General features: G+C 46.6%; 1 protein-coding gene across 2 annotated transcripts in view; it reads right to left on the bottom strand.

Moving 5' to 3' along the window:
* EPHX2 (epoxide hydrolase 2) overlaps nucleotides 1-27399 on the bottom strand; it is a 71918-nt gene that overhangs the window by 1473 nt on the left and 43046 nt on the right. For both annotated transcript variants that reach the window (XM_061425911.1, XM_061425912.1), the window contains 9 exons: nucleotides 27304-27338; nucleotides 25058-25084; nucleotides 23298-23383; nucleotides 18174-18285; nucleotides 9469-9540; nucleotides 7209-7242; nucleotides 5929-6031; nucleotides 4482-4551; nucleotides 843-923 (listed from right to left, as the gene is read on the bottom strand). In XM_061425911.1, the coding sequence (XP_061281895.1) occupies nucleotides 843-923; nucleotides 4482-4551; nucleotides 5929-6031; nucleotides 7209-7242; nucleotides 9469-9540; nucleotides 18174-18285; nucleotides 23298-23383; nucleotides 25058-25084; nucleotides 27304-27338 (620 nt within the window). The remainder of the gene's footprint in view (nucleotides 1-842; nucleotides 924-4481; nucleotides 4552-5928; nucleotides 6032-7208; nucleotides 7243-9468; nucleotides 9541-18173; nucleotides 18286-23297; nucleotides 23384-25057; nucleotides 25085-27303; nucleotides 27339-27399) is intronic.

The raw sequence follows: 27399 nt of genomic DNA, 5'->3' as shown, positions 1-27399 counted from the left end.
TTAAGCTGAAGCTCCAATACCTTGGCCACCTGATGTGAAAAACTAGATGCTGGGAAAGATTGGAAAAGACCCTGATGCTGGGAAAGATTGAAGGCAGGAGAAGGGGATGACAGAGGATGAGATGGTTGGATGGCATCACTGACTCAATGGACATAAGTTTGAACAAACTCCTGGAGGTGGTGATAGGTAAGCCTGACATGTGGCAATCCATGAGGTCACAAAGAGTTGGACGCCACTTAGCGACTAAACAACAACAACAATTCCACTTCAGTGGGCTCCATGCGCTTAGGTCCATGCAGCTCAGCAGCTCCTAGCAGGCTCAGGGAGACCCTGATGCCTATCGGGTTCCTACCATGCTCTGAGCTCTTTCATCTACCCTCACCTCTCAACACCCCATCTCGTCTCCCATTCTCTCTCTGCCAGGCAAGCCTTAAGAGTTCCTCAAGCCCAGAAGTGGTGGTCAGCATTTCTGTGAAGCCCCTGCTCCCAGCTGTGCCCCCATCCTCCCAAGCCTCTTGGGTACCGCATTAACTGCTGGCCATGAGCTCCTGCATGGCGGGCTCCGTACCTTCTTCATCTTTACCTCCCTGGTACCTAGCACTGTCCCAATGCGTCTCAGTGCACTGTAAAAGCCCATGAGATGAAAGAGTGAGTGATGAGAGACTGCAGCAGGGTGGTGGAAAGGAGGTCTTAATTGCTACTCCCCAAAGGTGACTATCTCACTGTGGAGGAAGGCCTTATTAAGCAAGTGGTTTCCCTGAACATCCCACTCTGCATCCTCTGGGACACCTGAGACCTCTGCCAGGAAGCCCCGATGACCCCGAGCAGGACTGTTCCCTTACCCAGTCCTCCATATGCTTGGACATCTCAGGAGTGAGCACAAAGTCCTTCTCCGCGGTGACCATCAGGGCCGGAATCAGGATCTGGGGAGAGATTAACAGGAAGTAGAAGCGATTTTCACGCTTGGGCTCCCCCATCACCTGGGAAAGGAAATGTTATTTTCACGCCCTGTAGTTTCCTCCACTTGTTTAGTCGCCAAGTCGTGTCTGATTATTTTGTGACCCCATGGACTGTAGCCAGCCAGGCTCCTCTGTCCATGGGATTCTCCAGGCAAAAAAACTGGAGTGGGTTGTCATGCCCTCCTCCCAGGGATCTTCCTGACCCAGGGATAGAACCTGAGTCTCCTGCATTGGCAGGCGGGTTCTTTACTACCGAGCCTCTCTTAACTCCCCCCAAAAGACCCCTCAGAGCACTACTGTGGTCTGGCTTTGTTTTCACCACATGCTTTGTGCGAAGGAGGCACCACTATTATTGAAGATCTACAATGACTGTGTAAGAGATTAGAAAATGTATTAATATATCTCGGCCTCTGCCCCTGGTGCCTGACACAGAGCTCCTGAAGCCCTTGTAAATTCCTAAGTAGTAAGCATTCTCAGAGCATCTTTTGTTCTAATGAGGTGACTCTGGGTGGGTTCCTGGGTGGGAGCTCATCACCAGAAAGACAAAGCCAGGATTAGAAGCTTGGGATTTTCAGCCACCTCCCCCTTCCCCACAATGTCTGGAAGGGGAGGGAGGGAGGAAGGGCTGGAAGTGGAGTTAATAATTGATCGTGCCTACATGAGGAAGTCTCCATGAACATCCACCCAACTCCAGGAGCATGGAGTTCAGAGACCTTCTAGGCTGGTGAAATCCACCCTGAAAGGGTAACATGCCACAACTCCAGGGAGACAGAGGCTCCTGTGCTCGGGACCCTCCCAGATCTTGCCCTGTGCCTCCCTTCATCTGGCTGTTCATCTGTGTCCTTTATTAAATTCTTTTATAAACTGGTTAGGGTTAGGGTTCTCCAGGGGATCTTCCCAACCCAGGGATCGAACCTGGGCCTCCTGCATTGCAGGCAGATTCTTTCCCGACTGAGCCACCAGGAAAGCCCGAATAACACTTTATAAACGTGTAAACAAAAGTGCTTCCCTGAGTTCTGTGAGCCACTGTAACAAGTTAATAGATTCGGGGGGTGGGGTTCTGAGACCCTCCAGTTTATAGCCAATCAGTTGGAAGCACAGGTGAAGACTTCAATGTGGGGTTGGCATCTGAAGTCGAGGGGTCAGTCTTGTCAGACTGAGCCCTTAACCTGTGAGCTCTGATACCCTCTCCAGGTAGATAGTGTCAGAATAAGTTAAATTGTAGGCCACCTAGCTCGTGTGGCAGAGAACTGCTTGGTGTGGAGAAAAACCTCCACACATTTGGTGGTAGTAAGTGTCAGAAAGAAAGTGTTTTGGGGACTTCCCAGGCAGTCCAGTGGATAAAACTCTCTGCTTCCAATACAGAGGGCTTGGGTTCGATCCCTGATTGGGGAACTAGACCCCACATGTCGCAGCTAAGACCTGGTCCAGTCAAATAAATAAATAAATAATTGTTTGTTTTGAAAAAGAAGACAGTGTTTTGTGTGAAAGTAAAAGAGACACAGAGAAGGAAAAGACTGTGTTTTTCTCAATTGGATGGATTTGGGCATGTAGTGACCACTCAGGTTCCGTGTATGTGTGTGTAATACATGCATGTGGTCTGCTCCAGGGACTGATATTTCTGGAACCAATCAAATGGCACCAGGAAGGAGGAAGATGCCCTCGGATGGGTGGAGATCAATATTTCTTTTCTTTGAATTGAACGGATGCTTTAGAAGGGCAGCCAACATGGTGACCAGCATGACATTCGAGGCAGCAAAATGACTTCACTTTTGTCCTCTGATAAATGGGGCACTGCCAGATCGAGAGAGCCCCTCTTTATTCTTGTTCTCACGCCACCATTACAACTTCCAGACAGTGTTCATTGTCTCTGGTTAAGGAATTTGCACTATTTTTTTTTTACCTACAATGCAGAGCTGTGTGCTTCTCACTGCTCCCCCTCCTCTGAGGAGTGAAGACCCAGGGGTGGCTTTGTGGCTGAAATGAATCCTGAGGCTGCTGTGGGGGGCTGTGGAGGGACGCCCTCCACAGTGTTCCAAGGGAAAATGTGAAGGCATAGTAGAGGTGTAGAAGGAGGTGGGAGAGAAGAGCTGGAAGGAAACCTCAGAAGAAGGGGTCCCCAACCTCAGATCCCTGGGCTTCACCTCCCTAAAGACCTCATCTTCATCCCTCACGCTATGAGAGAATCTACCAATCACACTGGGGTTTTGTCCATCACAGAGTAGAGTGATGATTGGCTCAAGAGCATTAATTAAGCCACTACTATGTATCAAGCATTGTTCTAGCTCAGCATTTCATATGCATCAACCCACTGTATCCTTACACAGATCCTGAGGAAGGCACCACTCTTGCCATTTCCATCTTAAGCAGCCACAGAGAACAGAGTGGGTAAGTGCCTTGCCCAAGGTCACACAGGGATTACAAGGCAGTTTCTGCCCATCCTGTTCTTTTTTCTTTTTTTAAATTTTATTTATTTGGCTGTCAGGTCTTAGTTGCAGTACATGGGATCTTTAGTTACATGTGCTCAGTCGAGTCTGACTTTCTGCAGCCCCATGAACAGCAAACTGGTAAGCTCCTCTGTTCATGGGATTCTCCAGGCAAGCATGGCAGGTTGCCATGCTCCTCCAGGGGATCTTCCAGACCCAGGGATAGAACCCAGGTCTCCTGCATTGCAGGCAGATTCTTTACCATCTGAGAAACCAGGGAAGCCCAGATATTTAGTTGTGACATGTGAACTTGTAGCTGCAGCATGTGGGATCTAGTTCCCTAGCCAGGGATCAAACCTGGGTGCCTGCATTGGGAGCATGGAGTCAGCCACTGGAACACCAGGCAAATCCCTGCCCCACCTGCTCTTTACTATGTTTCATGTTCTCCTGACTGAATACCTGATCCCGAGAGGTTGGGACCGCCCTTGTTTTATTCGTCTGGTGCCCCAAAGTCTAGTACAGTTCCTGGCACATGGAGGATGTTCATTTTCACCTGAATCAAGGAGATGGCTGGGGTTACCGAATGAGTGGGGGAAGGTGAAAATGCAATTTCCCTTAGATTTTTAATGCTCTGAGTGTGAACCTGGGACCCCATTACTCCATTTGCTGACCTGGAGATTGGAAACCTGTCTTCTGCTTGACAAATGAGGAAACTGAGACTCAGGCTGACTTGGTCAAGGTGACACACCCAGGGGTTAAAGCCCTACCTCTCTTGTCTCTCAGAAAGCACATGATGCTCCTTCTGTGAGCTGGGGGCTTCAACCTTGTGATCTCTGGGGGTTGCCCTGGACCACCTGCACCCTGAGCTGGGACACCACTGGGAGACCTGGGTGAAGTCATCTGGCAGACCCCTGTCCCCCCGCCCCACCCTCTGCCATTCCAAGAGAAGCAGCCACACAGAGGTCCCAAGAGGAAACCCTGCAGTGGAGGTGCTTCCCAGAGCAGCTGGCAGTCTGTCCACCCCTAACTCTGACCAGCTAAGTGGGGTCCATGGATGCCCCGAGGGTGACTTGGGAGAGAACAGCGTGGGACTCACCTTCCTCCCTGAGCCTTTGAAGCCAAACTCCCAGTTCTTGTCCATGTTTCGGTACCAGTTTAGAGGCCCCCTGGGAGGGGCAGATTGGGAAATAACAAGAGGAAAGCTTTTAGTAGATGTTTGTGTTACAGACCCCACCAGCAACCAGCATGGCGTAGAGCCAGTCTTCCCAGGAAGAGCCAAGATTCTGGCAGGGGGTCGAGAACACAGCCTAGGAGTCACGCCCTGGTGCCCTATATGCCTGCCAGGCTTTGTGGAGCACAGCCTGGTGCAGGCATGGCCCTGGACTGGGAGCTGGCACTCTCTGAAACCAGCATTAGGGGACACAGAGAAGCCAGCCCCACAGGACTCTCCGCTTCCTCCCAGGGCTGTCTCAGAAGAGGGTGGGGAACTTGGTTTAGTGGCCTCACCAGCCAGAGCCACTCCCCCTACCCCAGGAAACCCACAGAAAAGGGATACGAGGAGATGCTTCCTCCTAATGGGACACCAGTGAGTGTTGCTGAGGCGTCTCCACTGGACTAGCAGGGTGGCCCCAGGGCTGTGCCTGGAACATTCTCCCAGTCCTCAGGCACAGTAGGGGTTGGTGCTGTTGGGCCCTTGAGACTTCTCCAGTGTAAACGAGGCCTGGAAAGACCCTAGACAAGCCACATGTCCTTTCAGCATGCACGTTTCAGTTGTCTCCATGGACGGTAGCCAGGCTCCTCTGTCCACGGGATTCTCCCAGCAAGAAGACTGGAGTAGGTTGTCATGCCCTCCTCCAGGGTATTTTCCTGACCCAGGGATCAAACCCATGTCTCCTGAGTCTCCTGCATTGCAGGCAGATTCCTTACCACTAAGCCACCAGGGAAGCCCCAAGTGTGTGTGGGTGGTGTGCTCAATTGTGTCCGGCTCTTTGAGACCCCATGGACCATAGGCTGCCAGGCTCCTCTGTCCAGAGGATTTTCTGGGCAAGAGTCCTGGAGTGGGCTTCTAATACTTCGGGGCTTCTAAGTTTCCCTCCTGTGAGAGGAGGGGCTGGAGCAGATAGCCTTCTACGCTCCTTTCTATAGCACATCTATGCCCCAGTCTGAGGCTCCTAAATTGCTACCCACTTCAGAAATATGTATGCAGTTTTGAGTTTACGTGGGTTTTTGTGTTCTTTTGAAGTAAGAACTCAGAACTGTCTTCTGATCCTCACTGAGATCACGACTGAAAAAAAGCTAAAAACGTGTGCTCTGAAGGGACTCCTAAGCATAAGGGAGAACAAACTAAACTCTCCAAACTAGAGCAGACTGAGCGTCGTCAGTAAAGAGCCTCCTGACACTGGAAGCATTCAAGCAGAGGCTAGCCAGACATTCAAGAGGGCTGATGAGCTGGAGGATCTCCGGGCTTCGCCCTGCACCGTGTGAGTAGAAGAAGCTGTCTGCCCACCTTCTCTCTCCTGCGTTCGGGGTGCTGTCCTCTTTACCTGAAACCAGACTTCTTGAACTCCTGCACATAGAACTGGATGTCCTCCTCAGTGACCATCTTGCTGAGGGTGGGCTCCTCTGGGGTGTTCACAAGGAGTCCTCCTGCAAAAAGCCACTTGTTTCTTCACCATCCCCTTTCCATTGTTCTTCACCGCCAGCCCCTCCCCGGGGTCAGATGTCTGAGTTACAACACCTTGGTGTCTCTTGAGACCCTCCACCACCTCTCCTTGTCTTATTAGGGTGCTCTTTGCCTCCTTAAGAGACTATATGGCAGAAGTCAGCACAATATTGTAAAGCAATCATCCTCCAGTTAAAAATAAATAAATTTTAAAAAACAGACTGGGACTCCCTGAGGGCAAAGACGCTTTCCCATGGGTTTGGATACCTGCTCCTGCTTTTACACCAAGTGTACACTTTAAATGTTTGAGGAATGAAGGAATGAATCAGTGACCATGTGAATGAGTAAAGGGGTGAAGGGAGGGAAGGGAGAGGTGTTCCTGACCAGTGACAGGAGTTTAACCCCAGCCTGGCCACTTTGGACAAACTCTGGCACTCTTGTAAGACTCATTTTTCTCATCTGTAGAACAGAGATAATAGTGAGAGTTTTCAGGGATGTCATGAGGATGATAAACAATATATCTAAAAAGGGCTAGCCCAGTGTCTGATGCACAGAGTAGGTGCTCAAACAAGTGGTAGCCATCATCATCATTAATACAAAATACAAGGGAATCATGGCAAAGTCACAGGCTTGGGGTCAAGCAAGGTTCTCTGGAAACAGTGCTGGATCCAGAAGCTGAGGGGATGAGCACTTGGTCTGCTTCTGGCTCTGGCTCCTTGCTTATTTCCAAACTGGGAGAGAGAACAGGGGATGTTGGAACAGAGCTTGATGGAGGGGAGGCCAGGGAATTGTGACAGAAGTGACCTGGCTGGGGTCTGGCCTGATTTCCTCCTTACCTGGACCAGGTGACCATACAGAGGTCAGGTTCTATCTTGGGTCTCTGTCCTAATCAGTAGAGGATGCTTTGACAAGCTCTGAGAGTTCTCCAAGCTCTTGGCTCTAAAACTCTGTGGGTAAACGGAAGCTGGGGCCTCATGGTCACCCTGGGTCAGGGTAAATGTGATTCACCAGCAGAGGTTCTATGTTAAGCATGTCAGAGTTCAGGCTGGCAGGTGACTGCTTCTGCCCGCAGCCGGCAGATGGAGAAACAATCATTAAACGTTCATCTGGTTCCTGCCATGGCCCCTCCTGTCTCCCTTCCTTCCTGAGAATGTCTCTTACCCATTTCACAGGTTCTGCTCACGGTGATGAAAGTCTGGAGGGAGAAAAGTTAGAAACAACGTCATGGGTCAAGCAAAGGAAATACGTATGAACAGGGCATCTAAAAGCCCTGTGAGTGCCAGCAGACCATACACCAGCAGACCATACAAATATTCTAAATGCCCAGGATTCCTAGGCGGGTCCTGAGTGGTCAGAGTAGAGATAGCTCCCAGCAAGCTCCAGGTTACAGCTGCTCCTGGGTGCTTGCAGGTCTTGGTAACGTAAAAACCTGGGTGTACCAACCAATAGGAACAAGAGATTAGGCCTTAGGTCTATGGCAGATGGGAAGTTAAAAATGAGATTGTCCCCACCATCCACAGAGTTAATCTGGGGTCATCAGTTAAAGGGTGGACTAGGAAAAACCCTGGAAAAGGAAATGGCAACCCACTCCAGTATTCTTGCCTAGAGAATCCCATGGTCAGAGGAGCCTGGGGTCCCACAGAGTTGGATACAACTGAAGTGACTTAGCAGCAGCAGCAGGAAAAACCCACCCATCATGATAGAGAGAAATCAAGGGAGCTGTCTATTCAGTTTGATACTAAGAAGATGCTAAAAACACTTCCCTAGGAATTCACAGCTACAATTCTGCCTTTGCATGTATTTGAGTTTGAATCCACACTGTGAGATCTGGAAAGCCCCAGTAAGTGATGTAAAACACTACAGTAGCTAAAGGGAGCTTGGGCTGGTAAATTCTACCAGGAGGCCTGGCAGGAGCAATAAATGCTGGACCACCCAGGAAGGGCATTTCCTCCATGTCATCTGAAGCAGGTTGGAGCAGATTAAGTGCTACTGAAGATGAGCTCACAAACCAAAATTATGGAACTTTCTCCACTACCCCCACATACACAATAAGGCCCCACTGCAAGAGACAGCAAGCAAAGCAGACAGTAAACAAGACTCTTCAAGAATACTAATAGAACCTGAACAGAGAGAGAAGAAAAAATGAGTATGCTTAAGATGATTAATGTGGCTTCCCTGGTGGCTCAGATAGTAAAGAATTTGCCTGTAGTGCAGGAGACCCAGATTCAATACCCAGGTGGGGAAGATCCCCTGGAGAAGGCAATGGCAACCCTCTCCAGTATTCTTCCCTGGAGAATTCCATGGACAGACCATGGGGTCACATGGAGTCAGACTAAGATAGAAGAAGGAACAGAACAACAAGACTAGAACCAAGACTCTATGGACAGAGATCTGAATGCTTTGAAAAATAATCAAATACAACTTTCAAAAATTAAAAAAAAAAAAACACAACTGTTCACTGAAATTAAAACCTCAAAGATGGGTTAAACTGTGGATCAGACATGACTAAAAGACAAATAATACACAGAAGGTAGACTTGAGACCGATTTCTTACAATCAGTGATAGAAGTTTCTAGAAGAAAATAATTGTCAACCTAGAATGCTTTGATAAACTGTTCCTCGGGCCTAAGAGCAAAATAAAGATATTTTCTAGGCCAAAATATGATGAGTTTATTCCTAACAAACTTATTGAAAAAACTACAAAAGAAGGTACTTCAGGAAGAAAGAAATTGAACTGAATATCAAAGAGTGAGGTGCCAGAAGTACTCAGCAAAGAAACTGGCAAAAATCGGGACATCTGAGCAGGCACTGACCAGGCAAAGCAACAGTGACTCCTAACACATAAGACGGGACAGTGGGATTACCACGATAAAGCAGTCTGGGCTCTTGCGTTGTTCCAGAAAAGAGTTAGAAGCATCAACTCATTCTGTACCTTCATAAGCAATCATGCATATGAAAATGATAATGGTAATAATTTCTTAACTGTCACCATTATGATCAGTTCAGTTCAGTTACTCAGTCGTGTCCAACTCTTTGAGACCCTGTGGACTGTAGCACACTAGGCTTCCCTGTCTGACCAACCCTGTTTGACCAGCTCCTAGAGCTTGCTCAAACTCATGTCCATCAAGTCGGTGATGCCATCCAACCATCTCATCTATATATACATATGTTTCAAAGCCTTCCTGGTGTGTTTCAGTCAGGACCAGACCTTTCCCCATTATAATGAAGGGACCAGTGGGAGTGAGGACCCCAATCACCCTGACCACAGAAGTCAAAGAAAAGAAGGCCAGTTGCTAACTGCCAGACCCTGACACCCCCATCCTCCCATCCCCGCATCCTCCCGCGGGAGGCATCTGGGGACCTGCACCCCTGCAGCTCCCACTTTCTGCTGAAAACCCACCCCACGCCCCGCATTCCTCACCTCATCATTTGATCTGAAGAAGCTTTTGAAAGTCCGACTCAGGTTCTTTTCCAGTTCAGCCTCAGCCACTCCCTAAAACAATCAAGAAAGCAAAATGAAAGATGTGGCAGAGATCTAGGAAACCTATCTGACCCAAAGCAAGAAGCCCGTGACCTCTGTCCCATTCAGCCCAAGATTCGTCAGAAGTGCATGATTTTGAATTTTCATATTGAAAAACATTTTTTTTTAAAGCTTCAAATAAAATATGAGATTCTGACAGAGGTCCCCTCCACCCCACCCTGAACCTGGGAGATAGGTTTATGGCTATCACTTTTTTTTTCTCTTATTCTAAATTTTTACAACGAGAATGTAATTCTTATAATAATCACTTTATTATTATAGACTGGGGCAGGAATGAAGTGTTGGGGGCTGAAGGGTGGTGAGGGGAAGAGGAGGGTTTGGAGGAGGCCTAGAAGCCAAGGGCGGTTCCATCCACGGGTCTCGAATTGCCATGGTAACGTCAAAACCAACTCCTTTGATTTGGACCCAGGTTGTCTCCCCAAGAACAGGACAGTAAGGTGTCTTTGGCTAAGGAGCTGGGATGCATATCATTTGTGCTCCCAGTTCTTCCCGCCACATGGGAGCTCAAGTTGTACCTTGGACTCTTTCATCCATATCTGATTCTTTGGTCATTTCCAGGCCAAATCAAACCCTGTACCAAACCCTGCCTTCTCCTTGAAGCCCCACATCCCTCATCACAATAAAACAGCTCTGCTCTTCCTGGATCCTACAGGGTCTTTCATGTGCTCTCCGTGGTCCACCCTGAGAAAGCAGGAAAACATCCACTCCGGGGGGCATCTGTGACTGGTCCTGGATGGACCAGAAGCTGGATGTGGTGAAAGGTTTATTCGTCTCCTGCTAGTAACATTCCCAGAGAGTGTTGCCGAAAGGAGGGTGTGGGGTCTGGCTGCTTGCTGCTCAAAAGCCAATAAACAGGCCAGATTGGTGGAAAGGAAAGTTTGCTTCATTTCAGATGTTGACAACTGGAGAGGGAGGGTGGCAGATGTCTGTCCAAAGGCTGACTCCCCCACCCCCACTGGCAACCAGTGGGCAAGAGCTTTTATAGACAGAAGGTGGGGGAACTACATGCAGAATCAGCACAGTCAGCTCTGACAGTCACCTTTCAAATTGGTCATCGGTGGTCCAACCAGCATCATCTTGATTGTTTTAGGTACAGTCAGTTCCAGGGTCCATTTGTTTCCATTTCTTTGAGCTCAGTTCTTGGAATTGTGGCAGCTTATGTCATGGCTATAGTTTGGTCATCATGTAGTTAACATCTTCAACCTGGGATTTCAGTATCTACAAGACAACTTAACAGGAGATGACTCAGAATATTATCTATAGCCCTTGAGAAAGAACTAAAGGTCCTCAACTATGCTTAATGAGTACATTACTGTTATTTGGTTTCTTTTGACTCTTTTCCTTTGTTTTAACTGTTTCTTACTTGTCTGATTAAACTTATTCTCTGACTACAGTTTTCCACAGACAAAAGGCTGGCAGATGATATGGGTGGGCTTGGGGCAAGGACCCTAATAGGGTCCTGCTCTGTTTTAAGAGGAGGGTCCTGTAAGCCAGGCTGGCAAAGTGTGCTGGTGGCCCTCAGACCCTGCACACTTAAAGAGGTCCTGCTACCCTGCACTTGTTTATTCTGTAGGTTGCATATCATGAGAGCTCTGGATTTACAAGAGAGCGGCACTATAGGCAAGGAAACATTTATCATCAAGCAGCGCTGCGTCAGCAGTTTGAGGTTTTCTGATGAAAGCAATGTTGGCATGTTAATCACAATCCTTTGACAAGCATAGGATTCCATCACGATGGAGAATCAATCGTGGCCTTTAGTGATGTGATGAATGTTGGGGCCAGAAATAGCCATGGAAGGCAGTGCATTTTATGTGCTCAATAAAGGCCCCGCATGTTACCACAGGTCATCATTCTTCTTCTTCTTCTTTTTTCTTTTTATTGGTTTCTTTGCTCTCTTATTTATTTATTTTATTTTTGACTGTGCTGGGTCTTCATTGCTGCTCGGGCTTTTCTCTAGTTGCGACAAGCCCCCAGAGGCTACTCTCCTGTGGCAGTGTATAGGCTTCTCATCGTGGTGGCTTCTCTTGTGTGGAGCACAGGCTCTAGGGCGCCCAAGCTTGCACGCTTGCAGCATGTGGGTTCAGCAGTTGTGGCTCCCAGGCTCTAAAGTGCTGGGTCAGTAGTTGTGGCCCATGCGCTTAGCTGCTCTGCAGCATGTGGGATCTTCCTGGATCAGGGTCGAACCTGTGTCTCCTGCATTGGCAAGTGGATTCTTTACCACTGAGCCAGTAGGGAAGCCCCATCATTCTTATTTATTGTGAACAGCCCCCATCTGGGAAACAGCTTGGTGTTCATGAGCTTGGGATATGTCTCAGCATGTGGAGGAATCTCCACGGGGTCAGAGGTCTGGACAGGCTGCAGAGCTCAAACAGTCCGTAAAAGAGCAAATGAATATCAAAAGGGTCAACCAGAAAATCAAAGAGAACACAAAGGTAAATAAGTCTGTCCACCCACATGAAAGCATATCAGATCAACAGGAGTGATGAGGACAAAGGTGAGGGCCAGAAGGGGAGATAAGAGCATTTGTACTCTGGTGGTGTGGTCTGTTGATATTCTCGGGCTCTCTGTAATTTACAAAAGGTGTTACTCTATTTTTAAGTCCCACAGACCAATGACAAGCCTCCTGTTAGTCCACTGTATGGGGCTCCTCCCTTTGTGCTCCTGATCAGAAGAATTAAAGGATGAACTTTGGAATCTAACAAACAAGGTTTCAAGCCCCACTGCAAGTGCTAATCACTTAGTTGGGTCCAACTGTTTGCAACCCCATGGACTGTAGCCCGCCAGGCTCCTCTGTCTGTGCAGTTCTCCAGGCAAGAACACTGGAGTGGGTTGCCATTCCCCTCTCCAGTGGATCTTCCCAATCCAGGGATAGAATTTGGGTCTCCTGTATTGCAGGCAGATTCTTATCTGTCTGAGCCACCAGGGCAGCCCCACTACTTCTCCTTATTAACTGGGCAACTTAATCTTCCAGAGCCTCAGTTTCCTCATCTGTAAAATGGGAGTTTTATAAGGATAACAGGAGATAATGCCTGTTTCTGATCATGCCTGGAAGAGTATACATAGGAGAGATGCCAATAAATGGTGATTATTATTGTTGTTATTATTACCTCCATAGTTAAAAGTGACTTGGATTTTCTTTTGTTCCATTTTCAAGGGCTTTTCCCTTTCTTTGTCTTTTAGCCACCACCATTTTGGACTCCTTTTTCCTATTCTAACTACCTAACAGTTAAAAGTTATTTGATTGCATAAGAATTGTCTTTGGTGGGAATGTCTTCTAAATGACCACATGGATTGTGGCTTTTATTTTTTTGCCCTCTACTGTAAGCTCCTATTCACCAAAGAAAGTGAAAGAAAATGCAGATTTTATGGCAGGAAGTGAAGAAGAACTAAAGAGCTTCTTGATAAAAGTGAAAGAGGAGAGTGAAAAAGTTGGCTTAAAACTCAACATTCAGAAAACTAAGATCATGGCATCCGACCCCATCACTTCATGGCAAATAGATGGGGAAACAGTGGAAACAGTGGCTGATTTTATTTTTTCTGGGCTCCAAAATCACTGCAGATGGTGATTGCAGCTATGAAATTAAAAAACGCTTACTCCTTGGAAGAAAAGTTATGACCAACCTGGACAGCATATTGAAAAGCAGAGACATTACTTTGCCAACAAAGGTCTGTCTAGTCAAGGCTATGGTTTTTCCAGTGGTCATGTATGGATGTGAGAGTTGGACTGTAAAGAGAGCTGAGTGCCGAAGAATGGATGCTTTTGAACTGTGGTGTTGGAGAAGACTCGTGAGAGTCCCTTGGACTGCAAGGAGATCCACCCAGTCCATCCTAAAGGAGGTCAGTCCGGGGTGTTCATTGGAAGGACTGATGTTGAAGCTGAAACTCCAATACTTTGGCCACCTGATGCGAAGAGCTGACTCATTTGAAAGACTCTGATGCTGGGAAAGATTGAGAGCAGGAGAAGGGGACGACAGAGGATGAGATGGTTGGATGGCATCACCGACTTGATGGACATGGGTTTGGGTGGACTCCTGGAGTTGGTGATGGACAGGGAGGCCTGGCGTGCTGCAGTTCATGGGGTCGCAAAGAGTCGGACACGACTGAGCGACTGAACTGAACTGAACTGATGGCAGGACAAGATTAATTTAGACATAAAATTTTTTTCTATGACTTTCAGCCTCCTCTCCCCCAACACTGTGCACTGTGTATCTGCATTAGACAGGGAACAAACCCCCATCAGCAGAAATACCTGCTCAACCATAAAGAACAACATTCTTCTCACATCAACAAGACAACTCCTTAAAAGAAAACCTTGACCTTGTAAGGGGCCACGATGAACCATGATGACTCACTAGATTGTGTAAACTGTTGATAAGACATCATTTAATATACAGCCCTCTGTCTCAAAAAGTGTAACTGTGTCTAGACCTCTAATCAGTAGGACAGTTCTCAGAATTTTCTGAGAGACTGTTTCTGGATTACAGTCCTCACTTTGACTCGAATAAAATTTTGCATTTCTGGGACTTCCATGGTGGACAAACCCAGACAATGTACTGAAAACCAGAGGCATTACTTTGCCAACAAAGGTCTGTATAGTTTTTCTACTAGTCAAGTACAGATGTGAGAGTTGGACCATAAAGTAGGCTGAGCGCCAAAGAATTGATGCTTTCGAACTGTGGTGATGTAAAAGACTCTTGAGAGTCCCTCGGACAGCGAGGAGATCAAACCAGTCAATCCTAAAGGAAATCAACCCTGAATATTCACTGGAAGGATTGACACTGAAGCTCCAATACTTTGGTCACCTGATGGGAAGAGATGACTCACTGGAAAAGACCCTGATGCTGGGAAAGATTCAGGACAGGAGGAGAAGGGAGCAATAGAGAACGAGATGGTTGGATGGCATCACTGGCATCACTGACTCAATGGACATGAGTTTGAGCAAACTTCAGGAGATAGTGAAGGACAGTGGAGCCTGGAGTGTTGCAGTCCATGGGGTCACAAAGAGTCGTACATGACTGAGAGAGGGAACAACAATATGCTTAAGTACACTTAAAAGCATAGTTTTAAAACATCTGGGAAATACTCATCAAGCTATTCATAGTAGCTAGTTCTACAGAAGTGAAGCGGGATCTGACTTTTTATTTTAGACAACTCGGTACTTTTTTTTCAGATAGCAAGCATGAAATACCTAAAGAATAAATGATGTAACAAACCACAAGCAGTCTCTGTAGCTCAAGGAATTACTGTGTTCTAGAGATTAAGACGGAGAAGGCGATAGCACCCCACTCCAGTACTCTTGCCTGGAAAATCCCATGGACGGAGGAGCCTGGTAGGCTGCAGTCCATGGGGTCGAGAAGAGTTGGACACGACTGAGCGACTTCACTTTCCCTTTTCACTTTCATGCATTGGAGAAGGAAATGGCAACCCACTCCAGTGTTCTTGCCTGGAGAATCCCAGGGATGGGGGAGCCTGGGGGGCTGCCGTCTATGGGGTCACAGAGTCGGACATGACTGAAGCGACTTAGCAGCAGCAGCAGCAGCAGGGATTAAGAAAGATTCTAAACATCAAGGGTAATGTGGATGTAGATAGTAATGTGGATGTGGATGTCAAGGTTCCTTCCTTCTATCTCAAAACCATCTCTCTTAATTACCTATAATTTTCCCCCACATTTTATCTCTATTCCCTAGTTTCTCAGCTGGTTAAACACCTGAAAGTGTGTTTGGTGCTTGAAATTTGCCCATAGCTATGGTTTTACACACACACACATGGACACCCCTGGGCACCATGAAATCTTCTCCAAAGAAATAAAATATAAATACACTGCTAAGGAGAAATAAAGAGGAAGCAGTGTTGGGGTTGGGAGAGGGCAGGGTTAACAGGACACACTGGACGTGCTGAGATGTCCCCAGGGTCAGAATCTTAAGATTAAAAACAAATGGAACAGGTCGTACTGAAGTCACCTAGATTCTATTTGTCTTTGCTGTCCTGAGCTGCCACTGCCTTCTCCTCCTCCTCCTTTTCCTCCTACAAAAAGGTGAAGGTCATAATCCCTTCCCTGAGAAGAAAAACACAGCTTTTGATTTGAGTTTCCACCAGACTTGGCGAGTTCCCAGGACAGAACAGTACATGTTGGCTAACAGTTCAAAGAGCTGGATCTCAACGTGGCGTTTGTCTAAGCTACATTTCGAGGTGCTCCGAAGAACTTGAGGTGGGAGGGCTGGGGACAGGAGTCTGGACACCTGAGAGTTCACAGACGCCACCTGCAGGCTGGAGAGAGGTGGCAGCTGTGGTAGGGAGACAGGAGGGTGGTGGTGGTGGTGCAGCGTAGGTAAAGGGTGGGAAAGAGGGGCTCCCAGTGCCTGCATGCTGAGTCACTCAGTCGTGTCCAACTCTTTGCAACCCTATGATGGTAGCCTGCCAGGCTCCTCTGTCCATGGGATTCTCCAGGCAAGAATACTGGAGTGCGTTGCCTTGCCCTCCTCCAGGGGATCTTCCTGACCCAGGGTTCAAACCTGAGTCTCTTACATCTCCTGCACTGGCAGGCAGGTTCTTTACCTCTAGTGCCACATGGGAAGCCCAGGGCTCCCAGTGCCCACCCCTGAATCAAAGACTTGCTTTATGTTGTGTTTTATTTATTGGCCCGAATTCAGCTTATCTTTAAAGCTATCACCTGGATGAAAACTATCCAACCAGACCCACCTTTTTCAAATAAGAAAACTGAGTGTAGAGACAGAAGCATACAGGGCGTGTCCATTTCCTCACTGAGCAGGGAGTATACAGGCTGGAGGGACTCATCAGCCACCATGGTTTCTCCTTAAGACCCAGCTTGGGGCCCATCCTACCAGGCCCAGATACGAATTCACTCAGTCTGGTCTTCTAGTAGTCAGATCACTAATTTGAATATAGAACACTTCCCTGCCAAGAAGCTTTGTCCTTAAGAACAAAGCCAGCCCCAAACAGTGACCACAGAACAATAAAGGTACTGATTTTTTCCACAATGACTGTAATAACCTTTGAAACAAAAATCATTGCTCTACAATGGCTGCTATTAGTAAGCATCGTTCCCCCTCCCCTGAGGTCACTCTGACCTTGAGCTTATCCTGGGTTGCCCCTCCCCTCCCTGCTTGGATGCACAGGATGCACAGATAAAGTCCAAATTCCCTCTGAGTGTGGCTGAAGAGGAGGTGTGAGGGCTTTGAAGACAAACAAGGCAAGGTCAGCATCCTGACCCAGTCGAGGATCTGGTCTCTGGCCACTGAGAAAGACTCCTCGAGCCAGCTCAGCTGAAGAGATGGGAGAGAAGGCCACGTGATGATGCAAACAGAACTACCTGGCCCAATAGGCACCCAAACAGCAGGAGTTGCAACCCAAGCGTCCATCAAGGGAAGAATGCATGAGCCAAATACACAATGGGATACTGCATGCGTGTGCGCATGTTCAGTTGTGTCTCCCTCTGGAACCCCACGGACTGTAGTCTGCCAGGCTCCTCTGTCCACGGAATTTCCCAGGCAAGGATACTGGAGTGGGTTGCCATTTCTAACTCCAGGGGATCTTCCTGATCCAGGAGACGTGGGTTAGATCCTTGGGTCAGGAAGATCCCCTGGAGAAGGGAATGGCAACCCACTCCAGTTTCCTTGCCTGGGAAATCTGATGGACAGAGGAGCCTGACAGGCTATAGTCCATAGGGTTGCAAACAGTCGGATACAACTTAGTGACTGAGCGCACACACGCACACGCGCGCACACAAACACACACACATGAGTAGCAGACAGGCAAAGGCTGGATGATAGATGTGGTGAGATGCTGTCATGATCTTTATCAATAGACTCGATCCATCCTTCTCTCTTTGGAGTGTTAGGGAGCATTTTTATCCTTTCTGGAATTACCCAGACATAGCTGGGCATCAGAGTGCAGAGCCCACAAACGGAGAAGGATCAGATGAGGGCAGCTTCAGGGGGGCAGGCCGGCTGGACGATGTTGCTTTCAGGGAATCCAGGGACAGGTGGAAAGCAGCCACATGGATCACACAGCACCCAAACCCTGGGAGGCAACTCTGAAAGGCATCCTAGGCTTTGAGGCACACAGGTGATACCTAGAAGCCTCCCACATCTCTCAAAGGACATCTGCAGGGGCTCCATCTTTTAGGCTCCAGTGCTGTCTGTAACTACAAACATCACTCCTCAGTACACAGAAATATCAGGTCCCAGGCAGGAAGCCAGGAGGTGTTCACAACTAGAGGTGAGTTTCACCAGCTGCTTAGCCAGAGAACTAAGAAGAGGTGGCTCCAAACGAATGCTCAAGCCCCCTGCTTCCCCATTTCAGAGAAGCAGGAGAACCCCATCCACCACACTGCTGTTCCATCAACACCCCAAATACACACACACACACACACACACATGCAGAATTGCCATCACTCAGGAAGGACCAGCTGAGCTCAGCTTCACCTAAGCCTTCTTGTGAAACACCTTTCTCACTGAAGCCACAGAAAACTCAAGAGGGCAGACACAGATCAGACCATCAGGGAGAAGGAGGGAGGAAGGAGAAAGAACAAAACCCTCGGTGGGCTGGCAGGGCCCTGAACTTACTGGTTCCTGGAAGTAGAGCTGGTAATTGAAGGTGGGGGTGGCCTTGATGATCTCCATGGTGGACACTTTGGGATTTGACGGCATGAAGGGAGTATTCAAACTGGCCACTGCCCTGTGGGAAGAAGAGGTGTCAAGACACAGACCCCATAAGAAGACAGTCTGCAAGGACCAGAAAGGATCTTATGCATCAAAACGTAGATCGGAGTGGGGGAGTGCCACATACATGATCTCACTTCAGCAGTGCATAGACAACAGGACCTAAAACTAAACCACCCTTCTTGACTTTCCAGTCCAGTGTTTTTTTTTTTAATTTAATTTTTATTTATTTTATATACCCCAATACAAAACCAAAGACATTTTTTATTGAGGTATGACCAATTAACAATGTTGCGGTAGTGTCAGGTGGACAGCAAAGGGGCTCAGCCTTACATATACAGGCATCCATTTTCCCCCAAATTCCCCTCCCATCCAGGCTGCTGCATAACATTGAGCAGAGTTCCCTGTGCTGTACAGTAGGTTCTTGTTGGTTATACATTTTAAATATAGCAGTGTGTACACGACCTTCCCAAAGTTCCTAACTATCCCTTCTCCCCAGCAACCATAACTGCAGTATTTCTCACCTACTTGCCTTCGACAAAGACATGCACACAAGCATGCCCTCATGTATGTTACATGCAGTATATCTATCTTGATTAGAATAAGTGCATAGCATAGTCTTTCTCTAGATTTTAAAAACACAGTCATATTTCCTTCCTTCCTTCACTCACTGTTTCCTCTGTGTTGAGTACAATTCCATGCCACATACTAGGGGAGAGAAAACATAAAACCAATACTCCAGGAGCTTACTATGGTCTAATAGGAAGCCTAGACAGATACATGCATGCGTGCTCAGTCGTGTCTGACTCTTTGCAATCCCATGGACTGTAGCCAGCCAGGCTCCTCTGTCCATGGGAGTTCCCAGGGAGGAATATTGGAGTGGGTTGCCATTTTCTTCTTCAGGGAATCTTCCTCACCCAGGGATCAAACCTGGGTCTCCTGCATTGCAGGCAGATTCTTTACCAACTGAATTACTAGGCTTCCCATAGGAATAAAAGAGAGCGTGAATTTGAAAGACCCCATGAATGCAGAACTAACAGAAGTTGGCCAGGAATACAGTTAGCTTGACTGGTTGGCAAGAATTCCATATCCCCCTCTTACCTTGGGGAAACTTCCTACGAAAGAAACAGATATATAGGGGATTCTCTTGGTGGTCCACTGGTTAAAGCTCTGTGCTTCCAATGCAAGGGGTGTCGGTGTGACCCCTGGTCAGGGAGCTAACAACCCACATGCCACTAGGCATGACCCACGCCCGCCAAATAAACAGTTAAAAAAAATCCCATTAAAAAAACCCAGATATATGAAATTATTAAAAAACATATATATAAAAAATATACATATTTTATATATAAAATAGGAGCAATGGGATAATCAGGGCAAAAGAAATAATCAGAGGAAAGACTGGTAAGGCTTACTCCATACCAGCCAATAGAAATATAATTCAAACCATACATGATTAAAATTTTCTAGTAGCCTGCAGTGCAGGAGACCTGGGTTCAATTCCTGGGTTGGGAAGATTCCCCTGGAGGAGGGGATGGCAACCCACTCCAATATTCTTGCCTGGAGAATCCCCATGGATATAGGAGCCTGGCAGGCTACAGTCCACAGGGTCACAAAGAATTGGACATGACTGACTAACTAAGCACAGCACAGTAGCCAAATTAAAACCAGTAAAGAGGAATATGTGAGGTTAATTTTAAACATTATTTAATATTAATTAATTTGATATTAATTTTAATTTAATGTTAACTGAAACGTTAATATTTAACCTAATATATCAAAATATTAATAATTTTAATATGTAATCAATATTGAGAATTATTAAGAAGCTATTTTACATTCTTTTTTTCATACTAAGTCTTTGGAATCTGGAAGGCATTTTCTACTTATAGTAATCTCAATTCAAACTGGCCACATTTCAAAGGTTCAATAGCCATGATTAGTGCAAGTTATGGTACAAATCTCATTGGAAAAGACTCTGATGCTGGGAGGGATTGGGGGCAGGAGGAGAAGGGGACGACAGAGGATGAGATGGCTGGATGGCATCTCTGACTCGATGGACGTGAGTCTCGGTGAACTCTGGGAGTTGGTGATGGACAGGGAGGCCTGGCATGCTGCAATTCATGGGGTCGCAAAGAGTCGGACATGACTGAGCGACTGATCTGATATGATGGTACAAATAAGTTATATTTATGCCTATAGGTTTCTAATGATACCATAGTGAACCCATTTTAAGTGCTATTTAAGTCACAAGTCAAGAAACTATAACTTTTACTAAATACTTTGGACAGAATGGGGTTTTCTTTTTAATCACCTTGACACTATTTATTCCATATTAAAAAACCATCACTAAATGAGATGATAGCATGTAAATACTTAAAGACTACTTAGTACATATAAACTGCATTAAGATTAGAAAAAGCTGAACCATAGCCTCCTGGCAGCAGCATCTTTAGAAAGGATATAAAACAAACAAGGGAGTACATCCTTATTTTAAATAGGTCCTCAAAGCTTATTTGAGTAGAATGGCAAAACCATGATTCAAAGAAATATTCCACATCAAATGTTACCTTTTCTTTTTCCTTCACTCATTGTCTGAATAGAAAGGCAGAGATCAGTGCTATCAACAATATTTTTTAATAAAAGATGCTCCCAGACCCAGAGATGCGCAGTCCTATTCTCTGGAGACCCAGAGATGTGAGACCCTGAGAGGGTCTCAGCTCCCTTACAACCTCCCAGGAATAAGGTAACAGGGCTGATTTGATGAGAGCAGATGGAGGAGAAGCTACTACCCCAGAACCAATGGCAGACATGGTGGAAACAGCACAGGGAGAAAAGAAACAGGAAACCAGAGCACGCCTGCGTGTCTCAGATCTGATGTTATTATGCACAAAATTTCACTTGGCTCATGTTAAATCTTTTAAAATTCTCACAGGAGAGAAAGAGACAAAGAGAGAGAGACTAAGTTTAATAGAACAGCAATGTGGAGACCATATGTTGTTGCTCTATTTCTTTTTGTTCCCTTCAAGAAGCATCCAGGGACTTCCCTGGTGACCCAGTGGTTAAGAGTCTGCTTTCCAATGCAGGGTCTGTGGGTTCAATCCCTGGTCGGGGAACTAGGACCCCACGTGCTGAGGGCAACTAAGTCACAACTAAGGCCCGGTGCAGTCCAATAAATAAAAAAAGAAGAAGAAGAAGCCCCTAACACGGTCTGCAGAGTAACTTTTTGGTGAAACTGATTCTTGAGAGCTGATTTCTTACCTTGCTTTTGAATGAGAGAGAGAAAACAGAGAGAGAAGCTAAAGAGATCAGAAGAACAGAGCACAAAAACTTTAAAACTATTTTAGGAAATGTTTGATTTTTTTCTGGTCTTTGAGATCACCCAACCGTTTGAACTGGGGTTGAACTGAGCATAAACATTTTTAAAATTTCTCAAGTGTTTCCATTTGTATAAAGTCTGCCAAACAAAAAGTAATTGGGTTAGTTAGGGAAACACAGAGGACTCCTAAGGATGATGTTTTAGTTAATTTGCTAAGATAGAAGGCTGAAATGGGAGGTCAGACAGGCTTTAACTGCAGTTACCAACTCAAGTGGTGTGTGGCCACAAAGACCATCTGACCCTCCAGGTTCAAAACAGGTCATCTGAAAGCTCCCATGGGTGCCCTGAAATGCCATTCTCAAAATGATTATGAGTGATGTGATCATGATCATGAAATATCACTCCAACCTGACTTCTGTACAGCATTTTGCAGGGGAAGTAGCCATGTGTGTGTGTATGTGTTCAGTCATTTAGTTGTGCCAGCTCTTTGCAACCCCCTGGACTATAGCCCTCCAGGCTCCTCTGTCCATGGGATTCTCCAGACAAGAATACTGGGGTGGGTTGCCATTTCTTCCCCCAGGGGATCTTGCCACCCAGGGACTGAACCTGTGTCTCCTGCAGCTCCTATATTATCAGGCAGATTCTCTACCACAGAGCCACCTGGGAAGCCCTGGAAGAGTTGGGCAGGAGTGGCAATCACCACTTTGTGGTTGAAGAAACCAGGGCCTAATGTGTGAAGTGAGTTGTCACACAGCCAGTTTAGGGCAAAATCGAAAGCTGCATTTTCTGACTCCAACCAGGGCTAAAGTCTTTCCTGGTCCTCAATTCTATGAAGCTGACATCCCTGCTACCTCACCCACTCCCCTCAAAGCCCACCCTCATTGTCCTGCATTCTGGCTACTAGGGTGCTACATTATTCCCTGCATTACTGGTGACTGGGACAGGCCTGGTGCCTAAGACGTTAGCTCATTAAACTGTCCCTATTAAGAAATGGAATATTTTCTGCCATATCAGTAAACAAAGGATGTCGCAGTCATCAGCAACTGCAACCCTCCAAAGTGAGCAGGTAAGCCCTGACGGAACTCAGGAAAGAAAGAATACCTACCATCTAGGAGCCATCAGACTGAAGCCACTCCCTAAGTTGAGCCCTGAGAAAACTCAGGATGTAAAAACACAGCATGCTGGCCTCAGACAGCTGAAGCGCATGTCAAAGGAATGGTTTCAGTGAGCCCAGACTCTTGCATCTTCCCATACATGGGAAGCATCTTTCCATACATGGGAAAGTGCTCAATTCCCTTAACTTGAGATATCTCGTTTTCTTTAATTAACAATCAACTTTAAAAAATTATTGGAATATACTTGCTTGACAATATGATGCTGGTTTCTGCCATACATCTGCCATCTGCTGCAAAACTGCTATACAACCTGGCCCCCCCTCACCTCCTCAGAGCAGTTTCTCAGAGCTATCTGAGACACTGTCTCCAGGCTGCAGTCCTCACTTTGCTGCAAATAAAACTTACAACACTCAAGTTGTGAAAAATTTTTTCAATTCTACTCACACACCAGTGAGCTAAGGGAATAAGGTTTTACCTTCTCAGATAACAACCTACCATTTTCAAGATGTTTTCTGGAACTCAAGACCTGAGAAAGGATTTTAGGGAATTCAAGTCCGGTCTGACCCAAACTCTTGATGCCCATTGCCTAATTACCTCACTCTCTCGGGGTGGAAGAGAGCGATGGTCCACACCAGCATGCCGCCCCAGTCGTGGCCAATGAACACAGCCTGAGAGATGCCCTAGGAGGACAAAGAAAGGGGAAGAGTGTGAGCAGGTTCCTGGGATGGGGGATAGGTGCTGAGAGCTGAAGGCCTGGTTCTCCCTTGAGGTCCAACCATAGCAACTACTTCCAATGTCCACTGTCTTGAAACCTCTGTCCCCACGTGTGGGCCCCACAGACCTGCCACACAAACAACTGGCCTTTTAAATCTTCTTGGAAGACTGAGGCCACTGGCCATGAATTCCCTCTCTACCTTCTCTCCAATCAAAATTTTTTTCACCTTCTTTCCTCCTATTTGTCTTAAAGTTAGAATGACTCCCCTCCCCTCCTGTGCTCATCTCACACTGAGTGGTTATTATTCTGTTCCCCATTCTTTTGGGATCTTCTCTCCCCTAAGTAGCCAGGAGAGCCTCAAAAGCATCTTATATCTCCTGATTTCTCCCTGGAACTTCCTCTTCTCTGCTGCTGTAACCACGAATGACCACACTCCCTTCCATGGAAGACCTACTGTGTCACAGGCTCTTTGTCTTCTAACGCACATTTTGCAAATGAAAGATGGTTCACAGTGGTCAAGAGACTTGCCCATGCTGCACGGATGATAAGTGGTGGAGGTCCCAGGTGGAGGTCAGACCCAGGTCCCCCAGCCTAAGGACTTCCCAGGTGGTGCTAGTGGTAAAGAATCCACCTGACAATGCAGGAGACATAAGAGATGCTTCCCTGGGTCAGGAAGATCCCCTGAAGGAGGGCATGGCAACCCACTCCAGTATTCTTGCCTGGAAAATCCCATGGACAGAGGAGCCTGGTGGGCTAGTCCATAGTGTTGCAAAGAGTTGGACACTACCAAAGTGACTTAGCATGCACACAGCCCCCAACCTAAAATTGGGCTCCCTCCTCTATCCTACCTACTGATCACATTTAGGGCCTTCAGATCCTTCCCAGCCTCACTGGAAGGAAGTGGGCAGGACACAATCATTAAAAGAATGATACAACCATTAAGAACAGGATATCACAAAAATCTGTTAGAATGTACTAGGCCCAAGATGGCAAAAGGTTCGACCTCCAATAGACCTTGAGCCTCATTATACGCTCAAACATTCTAAACCACGTTAAATGAAGGCATTAGATTTTAAATATTTCAAAAGGGGTGTAACTTTTAAAAAGTTGTGTAATATTGTTGTTCAGTTGCTAAGTCATGTCCAACTCTTTTGTGACCCCATGGGCTGTAGCCTGCCAGACTCCTCTGTCCATGGGATTTCCCAGGCAAGAATACTGGAGTAGACTGTCATTTTCCTTCTCCAGGGGATCTTTCTGACTCAGGGGTCAAACCCACATCCCCTGCATTGGCAGGCAGATCCCTTACCACGGAGCCACCTGGGAAGCACTGTGGGAATATTAGGATATTTTCCAAACTTCTTAACTTGGCACTAAGCCTCTCCACCTGGCTTAAAGCCAACAAAGATATCCTATCCTTCAGAAGATGCTTTTCATAAAACAAGAAGCAAAACAAATTCATCTGTGTATTCTCCAAACCTGTCTTTGTGGTCCCTTCCCACCCACCACCCCCACTTCCCTGGCCTGTGCCACTCCCTTGAGAGCTCTGACAGATGACATCTTCTAGGATTATATCTTTTCTTTAACTGCCCAGCCCCAAACAGAATTCTCCAAAGAGATCAGTTCAAGATAATTAACTTACCAACTTATCCAGGAAGGTGATCATGTCCTAAGAAAGAAAGCATACAGCAAAATCAGAACTGTAGCCATCCAACTCAGCAGTTTGAAGATTAGAATTACTGTGTTTGCCTTTTTTACAGTCTGAATTGTGTCCTCCCCAACCACAATCCCATCCCCAAATTCCCCTAACCCAGAATATGGCTGTATTAAATATCTGAAAGTAGAGTCATTTAAAAAGTGATGAAGTTAAATGGGATCATTAGGATGAGCCTTAATCCAATATAAAAGGGAAAACAACTATGGCTTCCTGTTTCTCAGCCCCGCTCCTCCAAAAAGACTCCCAGGTAACTTGTCACACCGTCTCTGTCTGAGCCAACACAAAGGGCCTCTGCTCAGTACAGTAAGTCTACAGAGCTGCATATATGGAGCCCATAAGGGTGGGGCCCTGAGCCAGTAAGATTAGTGTTCTTATAAGAATAGCCCCAGAGTTGTTCTCTCTCCCTGCCATGTGAAGACACAGCAAGACGGCAGTCACCTGCAGGCCAGGGGGTCCCTCACGAGAACTTGAGCCTACTGGAACCAGATCCCAGACTTTCAGCCTCAAGAAAGAGGAGGAATACATTTCTGTGGTTTAAGCCCTCTGGTCTGTGGTGTCTTGTCATGTAAGCTCGAGCCGACTAATGCATACACTAATGGGGAATTTAGCTGAGAGATTCCCAGAAACTCCATGACGTGCAAAGTGGCAGCACCCATGAGGTTCCCAATGAGGAACCAACAGACTGTCTGATGTAAGAGCATCTCCAAGGGGTGAAGGGTGCAGAACTGTGGTCCAGCTACAGTGACTGGGGTGAACTGAGTCCCCCATCAGCAAGAAAAGTGATTAAGGAGGAATGTGGGAAATGAAATAAACACAGGAACCCCTTTACCTTCTCCTCCTAGCTGATACTGTCCATACCACTCCCTCAGCACTAAAGTTTTATTCATAGCATCTCTCCACTTCCTTCTTTCTTTATCATTCCCTTAATTTATGGGTTCTCAGACTGGTTCCTCAGACTTGCCTGAGCACGGGCACTGTTTGCCGAGTCCACAACTCTGCTTTGGAAGCAACTCAGAGCATGGGCTTTGCTTTTTGGCAACTTACAGAGGCTGTTCACAGGCTAGAGTGAAGTCAGGGTCACTAATTCCAGGGCAGCCAGAATCCTGTGCTGTTCCTGGGACCACTTCATTTCTAACAAGAAACAGCATCATTCTCACAGTTCCCTGAAGGATCTCTGGTCCTGGGGAAATCATTTCCAGAAGGAAGGTCCTGGATCCATACATATTCTCAGGGGTCTACCCAGATAACTATCCACTGGAAAACTCACTAAGTGTACTTTTTCTGTATGACAGGTAGGCTTATACCTGGGCAGGCCACAGTCCCCTCATCCTGCCAGTAATAAGCATTTGTAATTTTAGCATAATCAGTGGCATCACCAGTTTCCAGGCCACACAGGAGGCTGTTTCTTCCTCCCGGTCCCTCCAGCCTTTGCTTTTGCTCTAGGGCTGATGGAGGTTTGGGAGCAAGCTCTGAGATGAGGGTCCCCCTCCTAATGGTGCTTATGCCTTAGAATAGGAAGACCACTGCAGTCTCCAGTCCACACACCCACTCCCAGGGTCTGACCAAAAATGTCTTTACCAAAATAAAGTGATTTTTTGAAATTCTCAGGATAGAAAGTTGGTATGGTGGAGTAGTTAAGAGCAGGAGCAGGGGAGCTACTATAGAATTCAAACCTGGCTCTAAAACTGTTGACCTCAGGCAAATTATATGACTCCTTGTACTCAATTTCCTTTTCCATCAAACACTTAGAAAAATACTTGATATACAGGGTGTGCATGCATGCTGAGTTGCTTCAGTCATGACTCTTTGCAACCCTATGGACTATAGCCTGCCAGGCTCCTCTGTCCATGGGATTCTCCAGGCAAGAATACTGGAGTGGGTTGCTATGTCCTTCTCCAGGGAAACTTCCCAACCCTGAATTCCAACCAGCATCTCTTACGTCGCCAGCTTTGGCAGGCAGGTTCTTTGCCACTAGCACCACCTGGGAAAACCTACTTGATATACAGTAAATGTTGGCTATTATTTCAAAATATTTCAACCTTCAGAAAGAACTTATACCCAAATGTTGTGAAATGCTGCATTCTTAGGACTTAAAGCACACTTCTGTCTTTTATCAATGAAAACACAGGATGGAAAATAAGTTACAGATGTTACCCAAAGACCCTTCTTACCTTGCTTAACACTTCCAAGGAATATTCTTCTATTTCTGCAATTATAAATAAAAGAAACATTTAATTTAATTTAATTTGTGTGATTAAAAATTCAGT

The sequence above is a fragment of the Bos javanicus genome, chromosome 8 (genome assembly GCF_032452875.1).
Source record: "Bos javanicus breed banteng chromosome 8, ARS-OSU_banteng_1.0, whole genome shotgun sequence".
NCBI classification, from domain to species: domain Eukaryota; kingdom Metazoa; phylum Chordata; class Mammalia; order Artiodactyla; family Bovidae; genus Bos; species Bos javanicus.
The sequence above is the reverse complement of the archived record's forward strand: the minus strand, read 5'-3'. Positions and strand labels throughout refer to the sequence as shown.